The sequence below is a fragment of the Rhipicephalus sanguineus genome, chromosome 5 (genome assembly GCF_013339695.2).
Source record: "Rhipicephalus sanguineus isolate Rsan-2018 chromosome 5, BIME_Rsan_1.4, whole genome shotgun sequence".
In the NCBI taxonomy this organism is placed as follows: Eukaryota; Metazoa; Arthropoda; class Arachnida; order Ixodida; family Ixodidae; genus Rhipicephalus; species Rhipicephalus sanguineus.
The window spans coordinates 9403191-9419223 of record NC_051180.1 but is presented as its reverse complement, the minus strand read 5'-3'; the positions used below and the strand labels follow the sequence as shown (position 1 = coordinate 9419223).

The 16033-nt window shown below is 47.7% G+C and overlaps 1 protein-coding gene across 4 annotated transcripts in view; it reads right to left on the bottom strand.

Moving 5' to 3' along the window:
- Nucleotides 1–16033, bottom strand: part of LOC119393186 (CUGBP Elav-like family member 3-B) — an 886629-nt gene that overhangs the window by 745599 nt on the left and 124997 nt on the right. For all 4 annotated transcript variants that reach the window (XR_005183869.1, XR_007416317.1, XR_007416316.1 and 1 more), the window contains exon 2: nt 9679–9761. Coding sequence is in view for 1 of the 4 variants with exons in the window: in XM_037660028.1 (XP_037515956.1) it covers nt 9679–9761 (83 nt within the window). In the remaining 3 variants the exon portion in view is untranslated. The remainder of the gene's footprint in view (nt 1–9678; nt 9762–16033) is intronic.

The following is a 16033-nucleotide window of genomic DNA, read 5'->3' as shown; positions in this document are numbered from 1 at the left end:
GCGTCAAAAATATTTTTATTTGTCAATTTTTTACAAGACTGCTTAATAACCGTAACCGGCGAACCTTAACTCAACACGTTACCTTTAAGCAGGTTTGAGGAAATGTAAAATAGTTCCTCGCGCACTGATTATCAAGCAAACCAATAAAAATGAAGAAAAAACGAAAGACAGGTTATTTATCAGCGGACGCACTCGCGTGGGCAATGTGTGTGTGTGTCTATATATATATATATATATATATATATATATATATATATATAAGGGGTTAGAAAAGGAAAAAAATGGCCGTGAAGGAACAGGCGAGCTGGGAGGCCTTCCTTGGCATACCAGCCAAGCCTAGCCTTGATATTTAAGCCATTTAAGCCTAGATATACCCACATGAGCGCAGGGAAGGGCAGTTAAGTCTGGGAAAGACAAGTTGAGGCTCTCTCTTTCTCTCTCTCTTCCTCTTTCGCTCTATCTTTTTCTAGTTCTCTCGCCCATAGCAACGCAGTCATATGGTTCCCATAAATGCCTGTTCAACTAGCGAGCCTGGATAGCCGAATGGTTACGACGCGCGCCTTCAGACCGTCGGTACAGGGGTTCGAATCCCACCTCGGCAAGAAATTTTATTTCGTTTCATTTATTTTATTCTTCTTCTCTCTCCACTTCTCTTTTCTCTCCTCCTCCTTTCCTTCCTCCGACGTGTTGCTAGGCGACGCAGGGGGACGTCATCGCTCGGCGAGGTTTTTCTGCGCACACCGAACGGCCTACTCGGGCCAACTCTCCGGCCTAGACAGCTTCTCCGTTAAAGGGCACTGATATTTCGAGCACAGCCACACGGGCGCTTTGTTCAAAAATGGCGTCTTGATGTCTATTCCCGTTTTCGCTGTGAATGGTTCCAACTAGGCGTCAGACCGCCGATTTCATCAACCTTCCGAATGGAAGCTGTAGCCGTGCTTGCTTTTTGCTCACCCGTGTGTCGTGGGCCCGATGAGGCTGATGTAAGCGGACGTTTTACGCTATGCGAAACAATCGCATTATCTAACTGTCTACCAGGCTGCTACGGTTCACAGCGTAACCAGAAGCTACTCAATCAATTATTCTACGCACATTTGGCACTCAAACTGCGGTACCTCTCCGTTCCTCTTTCCTCATAATTTGAACGTCTATAGCGATAGCTCTTTATGCTTGCACGCAGTTCGAAAAGTCGCAGTGTGTCTGCTGAAAAATTAAGACGGTGGTTCTCAATTATCGCGAAAGTGAACCTTACAAACAACGCTTCGTTCAGGCCATCGTCGTCGCTGATGACGTGCTGGCACGTGGGGATTTGGAGTGGAAAAAAAAAACTGGATGCATTTAAGCTATGTATAAGTTGTCCAAGTGTTTGTTGCGATATGCATGGAGCCTTTGAACACAAATTCTCATGAAGAGTAAATAAACGACAGACACGGACAAAAAGAAGAAAAAAATCTAAGAGCGAATAAAAGACACTTCGGTTTCGCTACGGAAGCCTTCTTTATTTTAACTGAAGCGAACAAGTCTTCCGTAGCCTTGCGTTTCATTCCGACCAGACGGGCTTCCGTTAAACGCGGGACTTCAGATTCATAAAGTTTGAAAATGACATTAATGAAGCAAATCGGGCAACAACAAAGAAAAATAAAGAACGCTAGAAAGAACGCCACAAATCGTGTTCATAATTGATTCAGCTGTTCACGAACACACACACCTCCATAAAAAATAAATATTACACCAACGTTAATTTCCATCGAAGCTACGAGCTCGATTTGGTTCGAATCGAACGAAATTTGACTCACTAGGGGTGCGCGTATATTTTTAGTATTTTGCGTATTGCTGCGTCAACTTATGAATAGATATAGTTCGTCCATCCCCTCAGACGACGTAAATCGACTGGAGGAAGCGTTTTTGAGCAATTACGCGTCCTATAGTGCTTATAGCTCACTCCAGATCACCAGGTACATTTCCACACGAGGGTCTCTTCACAGGCTTGGATCATTAGAAGACCCTGGTATGGAGGCAAGCGCGCTAGGCTGTCCTCACGCGCTCTGTGCTCCAGGAAAAGAGTGACCCTTTACTATTTGGCATCGCGGCAGCCATCGGCGATCCATTTCCAGAGCTTCCCTTCTCCCTCACAAAACACACCAGAAAGGGAGAGCGCGTTGGCCGCGTCTGGTCAATATTGGCCGTGCGTCGGCAAACACAATCCAGTCTCCCGTCGGGTCCCCCCTTCAGAAAGCGCGAGCAACGCGCCTTTTCCTCTGTCAGAGCCCACGGACGCGCCTCAGCGCATCGTCTCATCGCGGCCTGCTTGTTCACGGGCGCTGTTCGCTCCTGCTTACAAAACGCACACAGAGAGGGAATGCCCCCAGAAAGGAAGTGCAAATAAGTGGAGGAACTTCAGAAAATCGCCTGTCGGCACTGGCGCCTCAGAGTGGGTGAAAAAGCGTGGCCCGGCAAAGACCTCGTTCTGGGGATTGCGATCCCGAAAGTATGGTGCAGGCGCGGGCAACATGCGCACTCCCTTCTTATTGCAGTATACGAGAGGCCGAGCTGTCCCTCACTTGCAGTCGGCCGACAGAAAAATTCAGGTGGTATGCCTCGAGTGTGGCCGAAGAGCGGTGTAGTCGTTCAGCGCTCATCACCACCGTCTATTACGATGGCTGCGAGCGCGTTCCCGGGAGGTGTGAATTTTCCTCGCGCTTAACCGCACTCGAAAGATGTGTAAGAACCAGCTCAGACATACTTGTGCTCGGTCTAGACTGCCCGCCACAGAGTCTACCAGCAGCTATGATGACAGAACTGCCATTTAGAGAACATTGAATCCACGAAGAGTTGCAGGTACGCTTTGTTTTTTATCGTGCCGATTTGAGAAAGCGGCAACCCAGCACAAATATACCTACATGCGTGTTGAAGTCCTGATGAAGATCGATGTTGTGTACATTGCTGATATATATATATATATATATATATATATATATATATATATATATATATATATATATATATATATATAATGACGTTCTGCTTCGAATTGCGTTGTAACCCGTCTCGGCGTCAGTGCAGAAGAGTGAAGTTGGCATGCGTAAATGGACGTATCTGGCATGTATGTCAGCTTCCGGATAAGGAATATTCCGAACGTATGTAAGGCGCCGCTCGTGAAACTGAACACAACCCTCAGACGTCAGGTCATGGCTTAAGTTTGAGAAAATCAAATATTGCAGAAACATTAGGCCTTCACAGACAATGAAAATAGGAACAATAACGTACGACGTTGAAGCTGACATCCTTGAAAAAAAAAAACACACGCTTGCAGGTTCAAGCAACAAATGAGAAACCGTTGAAGATGGTAGTGCACATAATTATGGCAACCATTCAGATCGCATCCGAATTCCTTGATCTTTCTTCAGCCGCAATAACTCTGCGGCATCCAACTGGTAAATCAGATCTACGTAAGAAAGCGAAGTTTGCTCATCCCGTCCATTAAAAAGAGATCAGCGTTATCAACTGCATTTGTGGCAGACTCAGCAAGAAATACGCGCTTCGGGTAATGCCTCGCATATTCTGGCAGCTCCAACCTTAACGATCAGGCCTGTTTTCATAAATATCATATATTTAAATTCACTTTCGTTCATTTATAAATGTAGGAATGTCCTTAGTTCGTTTCTTATACAGTCGGCAGGGAATAATGACATAGAACGTACTTTAGTAATGATGTCGTTTTACCAGCATGTCTTCAACTTCGAGAATATCCTGATTTATCTTTCAACTTCCTTCTTATGCTTCTGCGGTATTTTCTATGAGCTAATGGCTCTCCCCAAACGTAGCGATAATAACACGCTTATAGCGTACATATAAACCTGAAATCTACATCGAAAATGCAGAAAACAAGCAAGAAGAAATCAGGCGTATTACTTTATTGCAACGATAACATTTTTCGCGACTCAGTGCTACGTATCTTTAGTAGCTTTTGCGAAGGCTCTTCCTGTGCAAGATAACGATGTCTCGAGTTGGTAAGCTTTGAAGGGGCCCTGCAACACTTTCCCAAGTAATGTTCAAATGGCTTCGCTAAAAGAGCTTATTGCCTCGCGAATCGGCTGCCCCAAAAATTTTTAGAATCCGTCAAGTACGAGCGGAGTTACAGGGATTTGTCGTCGCATTCTTCAGGCGCTTTCTCTCTCCTTTCGCACTTGCGAGCACGAAAGAGACAGCCCCGAGAAGTTGGGGAGGCGCCGCCTGGTGGGAGGCCCGGTTGACGTCACGGCACGGACACTTCGACGCGCCTACATCGCCTACATAGCGTGCGCTCGCTTCGTGCGCTGTTCCGCCGTTTGTGGTCGCTTTTCGCCTGTCTCAAGCTTCTGGTGAGTGATAAAAACAGCATCCATAATGCTCGTAGTAAAACGACGAAAAGCTATATACATCCCTGCAGTACAATTGCCAACGGTGCCCGCGCTCCGTCGTACACACTTTGATCGGGTTCATTGTTGTGTCGCGCTGCTGACCTCGATGATGGGGTCGATTCCGACGAGGCGAACAGCAAGAACATGTACGTGCCTAAATACAGCAGCTCGTTAAGGAATGCCAGGTGGTCAGAATAATTCCACACTGTGCCCCGTAATCATGTCGTTGTTTTGACACGTACGACACCATATTTGCAGTATTAGGTTGCGCTGTTCACGGGCAGTTCCTTTCAGAGATATGATAGTTTCACCTCCACAAGTGTTATTTGCATCGGACGCATGCGCGTGTCTGCGGACAGCGTTTTTGGCGGTGTACCAAGCCCCGCGTACAGTTACAAAAACACATGCAGTATCGAGGCTAGAAAAATATCTCGAAAGCGCTTGTCCTAGAATACCACTGCAGTTGTGCTTGTTGTGTGCTCGCTCACTCATCATGTTGTTTAGTTTCACGTTCTCCTCGAAATAATTTCGGGGCTTCATTTCACTGCAAAAACAAGTTGATGTTAACTGCGGACACTTCTTATTGCTGTCTTCGTGTTGTGTCTTCGTGCCGCATCGTCAACGACGCTATTACACTCGTAAGTATCAGGTTAGGTAGCCAGCTCGTAAATTAATTTTCCTTGCATTTGATTACCCCTGACCATCATCAACCTGTATGTGGACATGACGTGCGAGACCAGTCATTGACTCGTTGAGGCGAAGGATGTTTGATTATTAAGTCAGCCACGTCACTAAGAACGCCATCGAAACAGTTCAGAACGCTCATTTCGACTTTCAGGAATTTGTTTTGGAAGCTATTGCTATTTATTTATTTATTTATTTTCTTACCCTCAATCGCCCAAGCTCTACAGAGGGGAGCGGGTTACAACAATGCTATGACGTAAATTTAACATTACTGCTTGTGACGCGGCGGTTGATCGGACCGGCAGTTCATGCAAATCAGGGTATACGGCAACATAATCCCAGACGACTGTTGAGACGAAATCATTAGTAATCCAAGTATAATAACACCTCAGTATTTCCGAAACCGTTTTGTGTGGCAGCATTATTTTGTTTAATTTTGTGGATATAGTAAGCGATTCTTTATAATCGACAGATTCAGCTAAAGTTTCCTGTAGAAGAACGCGCAACTTTGTCAAATCACCTAGATAATCTGCCGAGACCAACATAATGTGTACGACAAACCGCAGTAGTTAGTTAATTGAAAACGTCCTAATTTTATTTGTAATTTTTCGGGACCTATGTTCTAACCGTGAAGTGCATGCCAAGTTGTAATGAAGTTAGAACTATTAGTGTAAGTGTTTCTTTAGAACCGCTTTCCAGGAGTACGCCGTGAAAACAACGAATGTCTTGCGTCTTGCAACAAGCATCCTCCGTTCGGACGGGAGTTTGCCCATTATACATAGTTTTAACGTGACGTCACAGACAGGTTCTCTGCACTGGGTACCTCAACATGGCGGCTACCGTGACGTCTTATCTCATTACAGAGTGTCATTGCGGGGGAGGACACACAGTCGTTCGGTCCCCGCGTTTTTTTTTGTGCTCCCCCCACTATACTGTTCACCAGCCGCGCCAAGGGGGAACACAAAGGCACGCGAGGGAGCACCTGCACTAATCTGATGTCACAGTTTCTTTCTCCGCACGTTCGAGTAAGAATTCACGCAGCATCTTAACCAGCTAGTACTCCAAGATGGCGACCACGGTGACTGACGTCAATGAAAACTATGCATAAGCTATACTATTCAAACTTTCTGCAGCTTACTTAATTTTCCTTAGCCTGAAAACATCCACCTTCTACCTTGGGGGATTTGCATCGCAAGAAAGCAGTAACCACCACCGTATTGAGAAAGAGAGGGTGCACGACGGGCGCAGAAAAAGGCGACCCTCGGCCGCGGAGCCAGCCAACGTTTGAGCCAGCGAGTTCTTGCCGCGACGTCACATCGCTGCGACTGCCGCGCCGCCAGTGTTCGTTCTCGGGGCTAATAGGCTGCGTTAGCTGCGTACTCCCGAGGAGGAAGCCGCGCATCTCGAAGCCGGACGTGCCGATTGACGAGGAGTATAAGGGGCGACGGGCCCGCGCTTCGCTATGCCAAGCGTTGCACGATTCAGTGCAAACTGCCCGCAATACTTTTATTTGCCACCACCCAAACAAGCTAGCTCATTCTTTCCGAAGGCCGCGGGAGATGACAATTTGCGACTATCACACAGCGCCGCGCGTCGTGCAGGCGCTCTGTTTAAAAGAACAGTTCGCGCGCCCCACTCCATGGCCAGTCCACTTCGCCGGCTAAGCGACGTAATTTCGCGCATGGAGAACACTAACTAGCACTGTCCCCGTCGATTGGTTCTTCACGCCATGAAACTGCGCTTTGGCCCTGTGGTAATGCGGTAGTCGCGTCTTTGTTTACCTCGTCAGTGCCTCGCAGCACGCTTCCTCACCGCGCCGCCTGCGAGTATCTGGCACGAGCAACACGTGTAGAAATTTGTTGCAGCAATACTTCTTTGCAGACAAGTTGGTTCATATACTTGTAAACTCGACTTGCTGCGCAACCAGCAGGAAAGACGGAGGGAGACAGGAAAGAGCGCGCTCTTTCCTGTCTCTCTCCTTCTTTCCTGCTGGTTGTGCAGCAAGTCGACTTCACACGTGTAGGAAGCCTTGCTCGGTCGTCGGCTGCGCGCCGATGACGTCATCACTAACGTCGTGTTACGTTACTGAGGTGGGCGTAGTCACGGCGAAGGGCTACACCTACCGCTCTGCGCGGAGAAGAGTTCGCTAATAGCGAACTTCTGCGACTTTGAGCGTATCTATCTATCTATCTATCTATCTATCTATCTATCTATCTATCTATCTATCTATCTATCTATCTATCTATCTATCTATCTATCTATCTATCTATCTATCTATCTATCTATCTATCTATCTATCTAGACGCCTACGATTCTGTGCTCTCCTGCTCGCTTCGTTAATTGAATGTACACCAAAATTGGTGTCCGCCGCGGTGGTATAGCGGTTACGGTGCTCGGCTGCTGACCCGAAGGTCGCGGGTTCGATCCCGGCCGCGGCGGTCGCATTTCAATGGAGGCGAAATGGTAGAGGTCCGTGTACTTAGATTTAGGTGCACGTTAAAGAACACCAGATGGTCGAAATTTCCGGAGCCCTTCACTACGGCGTCTCTCATAATCATATCGTGGTTTTGGGACGTAAAACCCCAGATATTATTATTATTATTATTATTAAATATTATTACCAAAATTGGTATGGCATAACATGACTGTATGACGAACATGAATGACGAGTCATAACATGAAAATCATGACATGCATGTCATGAACGAGATGATATACATGTCACAGTCTTGGTGCTCTTGCGTCCGTTTCGTTAACTTGATATATACCAAAATTGATACGGCGTGACAAGAGTGTATGACGGACATAACCGATAGGTCCTAACGTGCAAATCATGACACACATGTCATGTACAGCATGATATACATGCCACGCTCATGGTGCGCTCGCGGCCGTTTCGCTAGCTTGATATATACCAACATTGGTACTGCGCGACGTTACTTTGTAACGAACATAAATAACATGAGTGAACATGAAAATCATGACACGCATGTCATGTACAGCATGACTTACATGCCACGCTCATGGTACGCTGGCGGCCGTTTCGCTATCTTGATATATACCAAAATTGGTATCTTGCGACACGACTGTATGACCAACATAAATAGCACGAGTTATCATGAAAACCATGACACGCATGTCATGTACAGCATGACTTACGTGCCACGCTCATGGTGCGCTGGCGGCTGTTTTGCTGGCTTGATATACACCGAAATTGGTATTGCGTGACGTTACTGTGTAACGAACATAAATAACATGAGGGGCACGCATTTTCCTCAATGACACACAAGACGATGTATGCAGCTCTATGCTGGCTGCTTCGCATCACATCGATTCCCACAATGCGTGGGATCTGGAGGCTCTATTTTTAGTGTGTACCGTCTCGTGCGCTGCCCGCTCCCTCATCTCTTTTTTTATTGTTTGTTCATGACTTCAAATATATCGTTTTTCTTAGCATATATGTCATTTCAAAGCACAGGCTTAGAAAGCCTCCGAGAACAAGTCCGATGTGTTTCATTAACTTCAGATAAAAAATAAAACTCTTATCAAGGTATTTGAAAGACTTATAGTTGCCCTAACGCCGCAGTCACACCTGAAATTCTACATTTAGAATAACTGCCATTTCGGCAAGTTTATGTCAATTCATGACAGGAAAAGCGCTACTAGAAATTAGACTTACTAGCAATATATATGTATATGTGCGGTAGAAAAGGAGGTCGACAAACGTGAGAAACACCAGTTTTCCTAACGTTTCGGCAGGAAGGCCTGCCTTCTGTGTAGTATTCTTGCTAAGATACCCATCTGGTAGCTCTGTTCCCATTATGAACTACATGTCTAACAAACCCCTCGATGTCCTATATTTCCTCCTTGTTGAAATATTACTGACTTCGGCGTTCCAATATAGACGAACAGGACATACTAATGGACGAATGCCGGAGGCGCTGCTCAACAGGAACATAAGAGTATCCACGTTGGGATAACATAAACGTATACATGAACGGCACCCGTTTCTTTTCCTTACTGAAATTCGGTGCCGTTTCTCGGACTAATCGACATAACTGATTCCTGGGACCAATGTCGTGATACTTGGCGCGCTTATTTGAAGACGAGACTCCTCCAAGCGCGCGTAGGGGCTCTATCGCATGGGCGGTAGTCTTATCTCGTAACCTAGTGGTGTGCGGGAATACCGTGCGTCGTGCACAAATACCATCGACTGGATGGCTTCTGTGGCTCCACGAAAAAGCATTGCCTTGAAAAAAGAGCTAGCAACATAAGCGTGCGCAGGGTTGCCCTTCAGGGGGGGCGAAGGTTCGTCGCAGCGCCCCCCCCTCCCTATTATGTCAATGTATGCGGCTGCCTTTGCGCCCCCCATCGCCCCCCCTACAATGTATAGGGCTGACTTTTCGCCCCCCCTTCTCGCCCCCTTTGCCCCCCCCTGCGCACGCCTATGACTAGCAATATCCTATTGCACTGAAATGGCACTGAAATATAAAGAAAAACTGCGCAGTGAGTTACTTCCTTTTCGAAGAAGCTAATCAGGATGAAGGAAAAAATGAAGGAGTGCCCCCGTGGCTTCACTCGTTTCCCCACTTACCCCAGGAAGAGTCTTCTGCTCGTGGAGGGCGTGCTGTGCTTTGATGGCGCTGTCCCGGGCGCAGTACGTGAGGAAGGCACAACCTGCGTAGCCAGCGAAGTCAGGAAATGCTTTAGTAAAAATTCCGCAGCAATTTTTGTTGAACGTTACTTTAAATAAACCCTTGCGTTCCGTGGAATTTGGTAGCGATACATGTAATGTCACTTTTTGTCTTCTGTATTAGAACTTGAGTCCAAACTAATATCAGTTCACAGCAAAGAGCATGAATCTACAGAAACACTTTCTTAATTTTCGTAGAAACCAGTAAGGTGTACGAAGCATCCATGACGCCAGGACAGCAGGTATTTCTATCAGCAGTTTTAGGGCTTTTGAACTAGAACAAGATTGGTCAGAGTATCATATACATACGCCACAGCAACCATTTTCAAAGAGCAGGTCAGTGAATAAGAAGCACCATGGGCGCAAGCAAACATTACCTTGTAAGTACGCAAGCGGATTACAACAAAGTCAGCTTCTTACTTTAACTCTCATGCTGCCGTGATTTTCTTCAGTCAAACATATTACTCCATCAATAAAGGATAATCACTCAAAAATCGCTGCCTTTTTATTTTCCTTATTAACAGCTTTGTGATTTCTTTGCTTAGGTGAAATAGACCAAATCGAGAAATCCTGAATGCAGGCTGCACGCCTTCTGATATTTTCTCAGAATAGCGTAAAGTCAAATCCTGGCACTGCATTTGCAAAGAACTTCGCGGAGAACACACGAAATAGAGCATTGTCTGCACAGAAAGAGAAGACGAAGGAGGGTAAACCGAATGATGGCCATTAATCGTTACACTTGGCGTTCGGCCGAGTCAAAAATCAATGAAGGAACTCTAATCACTGGATCCCCGGGAGGCGCCTCCGAGCTTGCAGCGGGAGACGCTAATTGGGAGGAGCAAGTATCGACTCGGGAGACGAGTTGTTGCCCGGCCGAGCATCCAGAGCCGAGAACGAGTTAATCAGGAGAGGGGGGACACAAAACAAGCAGTCTCCTTTCTCGCAGACCCGGCAAGTCGCTCGAGGGCCGAGCGAAGTCAGGCCGCAGAAAACATCGATACACGACAGCTAGCGGCTCGGCCATCTTCGCCTTCTCTCTGGGGGACTGACATCTGATAGAGGAAGAACTCCTCTTCACCGCAGTTTCGCACAGGAAGATCAGAGGTCTGATAGGAAAAGCGAGTGAAGGTTAGCTATGTCTTCATTCGGCCGAGTCGTCTCATCTTGGACTCTTGTGTAAGGGTGTGCCTGCGAATTTTTCGCAGTTGTTGTTCTAGCGGCAAAACGCGAGCACGTGGACGTGAAAGCGAATAAACGCGATTGAGCAGGAGGAGTGTAAACTAAATGTGACGTTTATTGAGAACTGCCTGCGTCAATGCGCGCTCTGACAAACGGCAGGACAACCACAAGACAATGCATAAGAGAACGTAGAGCACTATAATCCTGGTCTATGTGCATGTGTATCACTTCATTTCACTTATGTAACCGTTAACGCGAAGGCCTTATATGGCTCATGAATAAAAAAGTCACAGTTTCGCCGCAACGGCGAAGCAATGAATGCGATAGCAATAAATTGGAATATAACGCGAAGGACGGAAAGCAGCTCGAAATTGCCAGCGCGTCGCTCGAGCCCAAAGGACGCACGAAAAGAACGCACACAGGACGAGCGCGAACTATCATGCATCACAGCTCGACACTGGAAGCGCACTGCTCAAACATAACGCAGGATGCACGAAACGAACGAACAGGTACATACAGGACGAGCGCGAACTAAATGTCCCAGTTGTTACTTATTTCTGTTTGAACAGCGCGCTCCTTTCGCAAACGTGGCCGCTGTAGCGAGCGAAGCGACCTTCGTACGCTCTGTGACTTCAGCGCGGACATCGCGGGGAAAGCACAAGACATACAACCCCTTGCTCTCTCCCCCCCCCCCCCCCGCCAGCCACCCCCTTCTTTCCTCGAGATAAGCGCACGAAGGCGACCACGCCCTGTAGGGCGAAGAGCAACGGCGTTCGCAGGAATGGGGCGACGATCTTTAAAGCGCGCCACGCGTGCACATAGCGGCATCTATGTGGTAACTAAGGAAGCATGCTGATGTAAGTGGTGTATACAAATAGCTCGCCGTTAGCAGGCTGAGAGACGGTGCTGTTGGTGGCCTAACCGTCTAACGCCGCGCGCTGGAAAGTGGAAGGTCGCCCGTTCGATTCCGCGCGTCGGAAAGTTTTTCTGAATTATTTTTCTTTGTGGCTTTGATATATATATATATATATATATATATATATATATATATATATATATATATATATATATATACACGGTGCATGACGACGGCGACGGCAAAAATCAGCCGAGAATGTCCATACAATTGCTATCGCAATAAAACGAAATAAAATCCGGCGTCAGCAGCGTGAACACGAATAGTAGTACCATGAGACATGTGTGGCGCATGCTTGCATACCACGGAAGAGAGTTAGGAATAATTAAGTGCTAATCGAATGTGAGTGAAAGTGAATTAAAGGGGTGATGAACCACTTTTCCGAGTAGTGATCCGAGTAATGTCCTCAGTATCCGAGTTTACTGCCTCCCGAATCCATTGCCGCAAAAATTTCTCGAATCCGTCAAGAACGAGCGGAGTTACGGGGGTTTGGCGCACGCTCTCAGCACTTTCTCTCTGTTCTCGTGCCGACGAGCGCACTGGAAGCTAGACAGGGAGGGATGGCACGGGGGTAACAAGTTCCGTCAGCGCGCGTCATGAAACGCGATCGCTCTACCGCTGTGATTCGCGTGCGCGAGTGCGGCTACCGTGTACTGAGGAGTGCGGCGCCGGCAAGTCGCGGCACCCCGTGGCAAGAAGCGCATCTGATCCGAACGCCGCTCTCGATTTATGTCGGCTATCGGCCAATGAGGACGCTATGTCTTTTGCGACGCGGCGATGCAGATCGCGACGTCAACCGGCAGACGCCCCGCCCACCGACGAGAGTGAGAACCGGCCTCTGTTTGAAAAGAGGGCGCCTGAGAAAACAACAACTTCGCGTTCCGCTTGTAGCATTTACGCGGCACGCACGACTGCAATATTTCGCTGAGCAGTTCATAGCCGTGTCACCTTTCCGCAGGATGTGTTTTTTCAACAAGTCCAAGGAGTGCTTCATGACCGCTTTAAGGTAGTAAACGTATGCCCAGTGATTATACTTAATAATTAAATGCATAAGGTGAACCCAATGCGAACTAAAATGAATGAAAATGAATAATTGAGAATCGAATGTTAACGTGAATCAAATGTACATTAAGAGTAAATGAATCGTAAAGTGAACTAAACCAACCTTAAGATGAATTAACAGCCAATAAAACGTGAGAGCATAGGCATATGCTCCTTTGTTTAAACAGCGGAGCTGTTTAGGGCGGCCGTTAGTCCGCGAACAGAAAATGATCATCATCATGAACGGGCACGCGCTCTCTTCTTCCTCGCTCCCAGAACACGTGCGCCGATTTGTTCGGCGTGCGATGCAATAACTCTGACGGGCGAGAGAACAAGTACAGAGAGAGAGAGAAAGAAAGAGAGAGGGAAAAAGATAAAGAAATTCTAGGGGAAAAAATTTCGCCGCGAGGCGAGATTTAGACCCCCGTACCCACGATTTAAGTGGTGAGCGTCTTAAACACTCGGCTATGCAGCCACGCTGGCAGAGCACAGATGAAGTGGTTTATTGTGGAAATGGCACTTGCTTCTGCAGCCCAATATGGAGCACGGCGCAGCGACAGGGGAAGGGGAAGTGGGAAATAAAGCAGAAGAAAATTAGAAACAGCCAGGGTCTCGTCCAATTATAGGGGAGGCCGATCGTGACGGGAGTCCATCAAGTTGCGGGCGCTAACGGTAGGCGGTGGTCCCGGTCGCCTCCACAAACTCCAAGAGGCTGTGAAGAGCTCGGAATTCGCGATTTGAAAGGAACAGCAGGTCATTTCTGGTCGTAGCAGGGAGGCCGTGTTGACTGTAGGCCACGGTGAGCCTTGAGCGTTCCTGCGCCAACGTTCAGCAACCACAGAGAAGGTGCTCAAGGGCCTCGGTGTAACTGCAACGTTCGCAGGCTGGTGACGAGGAGCGTGCCTTGGCGTACAGGCGCGCCGCTGTCCACACGCAGCCCGTGCGGAGGCGAAGGGGCGATGCGGTGTGATGCCACCCTCTGGAAGCGGCTTGGGACACTTGCCGTTGACCACTCTGGCATCCGGGTGGACGGTTTTGAGCAGTTGTTTCAAGCGCTCTCTCGAAAAATCAGAGCCAGCAAGTGCTCGTGTCAGCGGTCAACCAGGGCGATGGGCGGTTGTGGCGAGGGTGTCCGCTTGCTCGTTACCGGCGATTACCACGTATTCCGGCATCCAGTGAAATGAGATGGAAACCACCGCGGCAGCAAATGCGGATAACTTGGACCTCAGAAAGGACCCCTTAAGCCCGGATCGTCGGCGGTTCACGAGGCTGTGGAGCGCTGGCTTCGAGTCCACCTGTGGCACTGCCACCTGTGGCTAGGGAGGGTCCTCAGCCAAAACGTCAGCGGCTAGGTGGAGACCCGCTAGCTCTGCCGCGGAAGAGCTCGCAGCAAAGGGGAGCCGACATCGTCGGTTCACCGACCTAGCCTCGATGGTGCAGGCTGCAGTGGCGGATCCGTTAGCCCGGACTGATCCATCCGTGAACACCAGCAGCCTTCCTTCCAGCTGAACGTGGAGCTTGTAGGCAGCAGCCCGCTGCGGTGCAGCAGCTGGTGTCCGCCGTTTGATCGCCCCCACCGTGCGACAGCTGGACGTCCGCTGGGTGGTGGTGTGGTGGCGGCAGGGCGACTTGCATAGCCTTGTATAGTATAGTATAGTATAGTATAGTATAGTATAGTATAGTATAGTATAGTATAGTATAGTATAGTATAGTATAGTATAGTATAGTATAGTATAGTATAGTATAGCAAGGAGGTGGGAAAGGGAAGTGAGGGGGAGGGGGAGAGATGTGAGGGTGCGGAGGAAGGAAATTAGGAGGGGATAGAGCACAGCTTAGAAAGTAAAAGAGTGGTAAGTTGGGCTAGTTGGTAATGATCCATACTTAATGTAACTGCGCAAAAAACGGACGGAAACACGAAGGGCGAGAAAAGGACAAACAAGCGTAAGACAAAGTAAGACAAAAAGAGAAATAGAGAGCGAGAGAAAGAGATAGAAACGAAGAGGAAGCGAGAAATAGATAGAGAGAGAGAGAGAGCAGAAATTGATCAAGAGAAAGAAATAGATAAATAGAGAGACAAAAAAGACGTACATAAAAACAGAGAGAAAAAGAAAGAAATAGAGAAAGAAGGAATGAGAAAACTTGCAATACTTAACAAAAGAGTCGGGACTACCTAGATGCCCATCAGCTCAGCTGTCTCTTTAGTGTTGCGCCTCCGCTGCAAGCTACACTAATTTTTTTAACCAAGGAGACTGTACATTTTTTTACGACGCCTGTTGGTATATTATATTCATTCGCTTAACCTTCAAACATGGCCGAATGGGTGACGTGAGGGTGACATCAATGATAATCTGCAATTCGACAGGATTCGCTGTCTTCCGTACGTGCAAAAAAAAAAAAAAAGAGCACCGAAGAAACCACACTACGACGTTCCCGGACCGGGGACGAATTTTTCGGCAACTAAGAAGCTTTCTTTCTGAGAAATCCGTATGGATTTCCTTGTGGCCTCGTGCTTCCGTTCGTTGACGAGATGCTAATGGTCTTTCTTATATTTAGCACCAAATAGCATTATGTGATTGGGCTATGACTACAGAGACGAAGATCGAAGTGCAGAGGGCTTAGGTTTTGCGGCTAATTCAGAAGTATATTAACACCCGCTTTTCATATGTACCTTTATCAGCGAGAAGTACGGAAACATTTTGAATGGAGGCACGCTGGGACATTGAAAGGTTTAGAAAAATCGAACTTAATTTCTGCGCAAAAGCAATATGCAGAATCCGCGACTATATTCACAGACGTAAAATCGACTTGCGCGATAATGGATGTGTGCCTGCTGCAAACATGTTTTGTTTCCTACAGTGCAGCGCAATTTTGCGAACGTGCGCAGTCGGCATTTTCTGGCTGCCGTTTTGCCAAGGCTGCGAGAACAAACTTCATTACGCTTATCTCGGCGTTCTTCCGGCCGACTTGTGGCCGCAGGGCTCGGCCGCGTTCAAGTTTTACAATGAGCTTGGCGTTCTTTCAAAACCTTGTTGGGCAAAATGGAAGCTCGGACTGGGCTTCACACGGTTTCGTGGAGCCCTGACCACTTGCACGCGTGGTCGAAGCCGGTGCGCTGTGGTT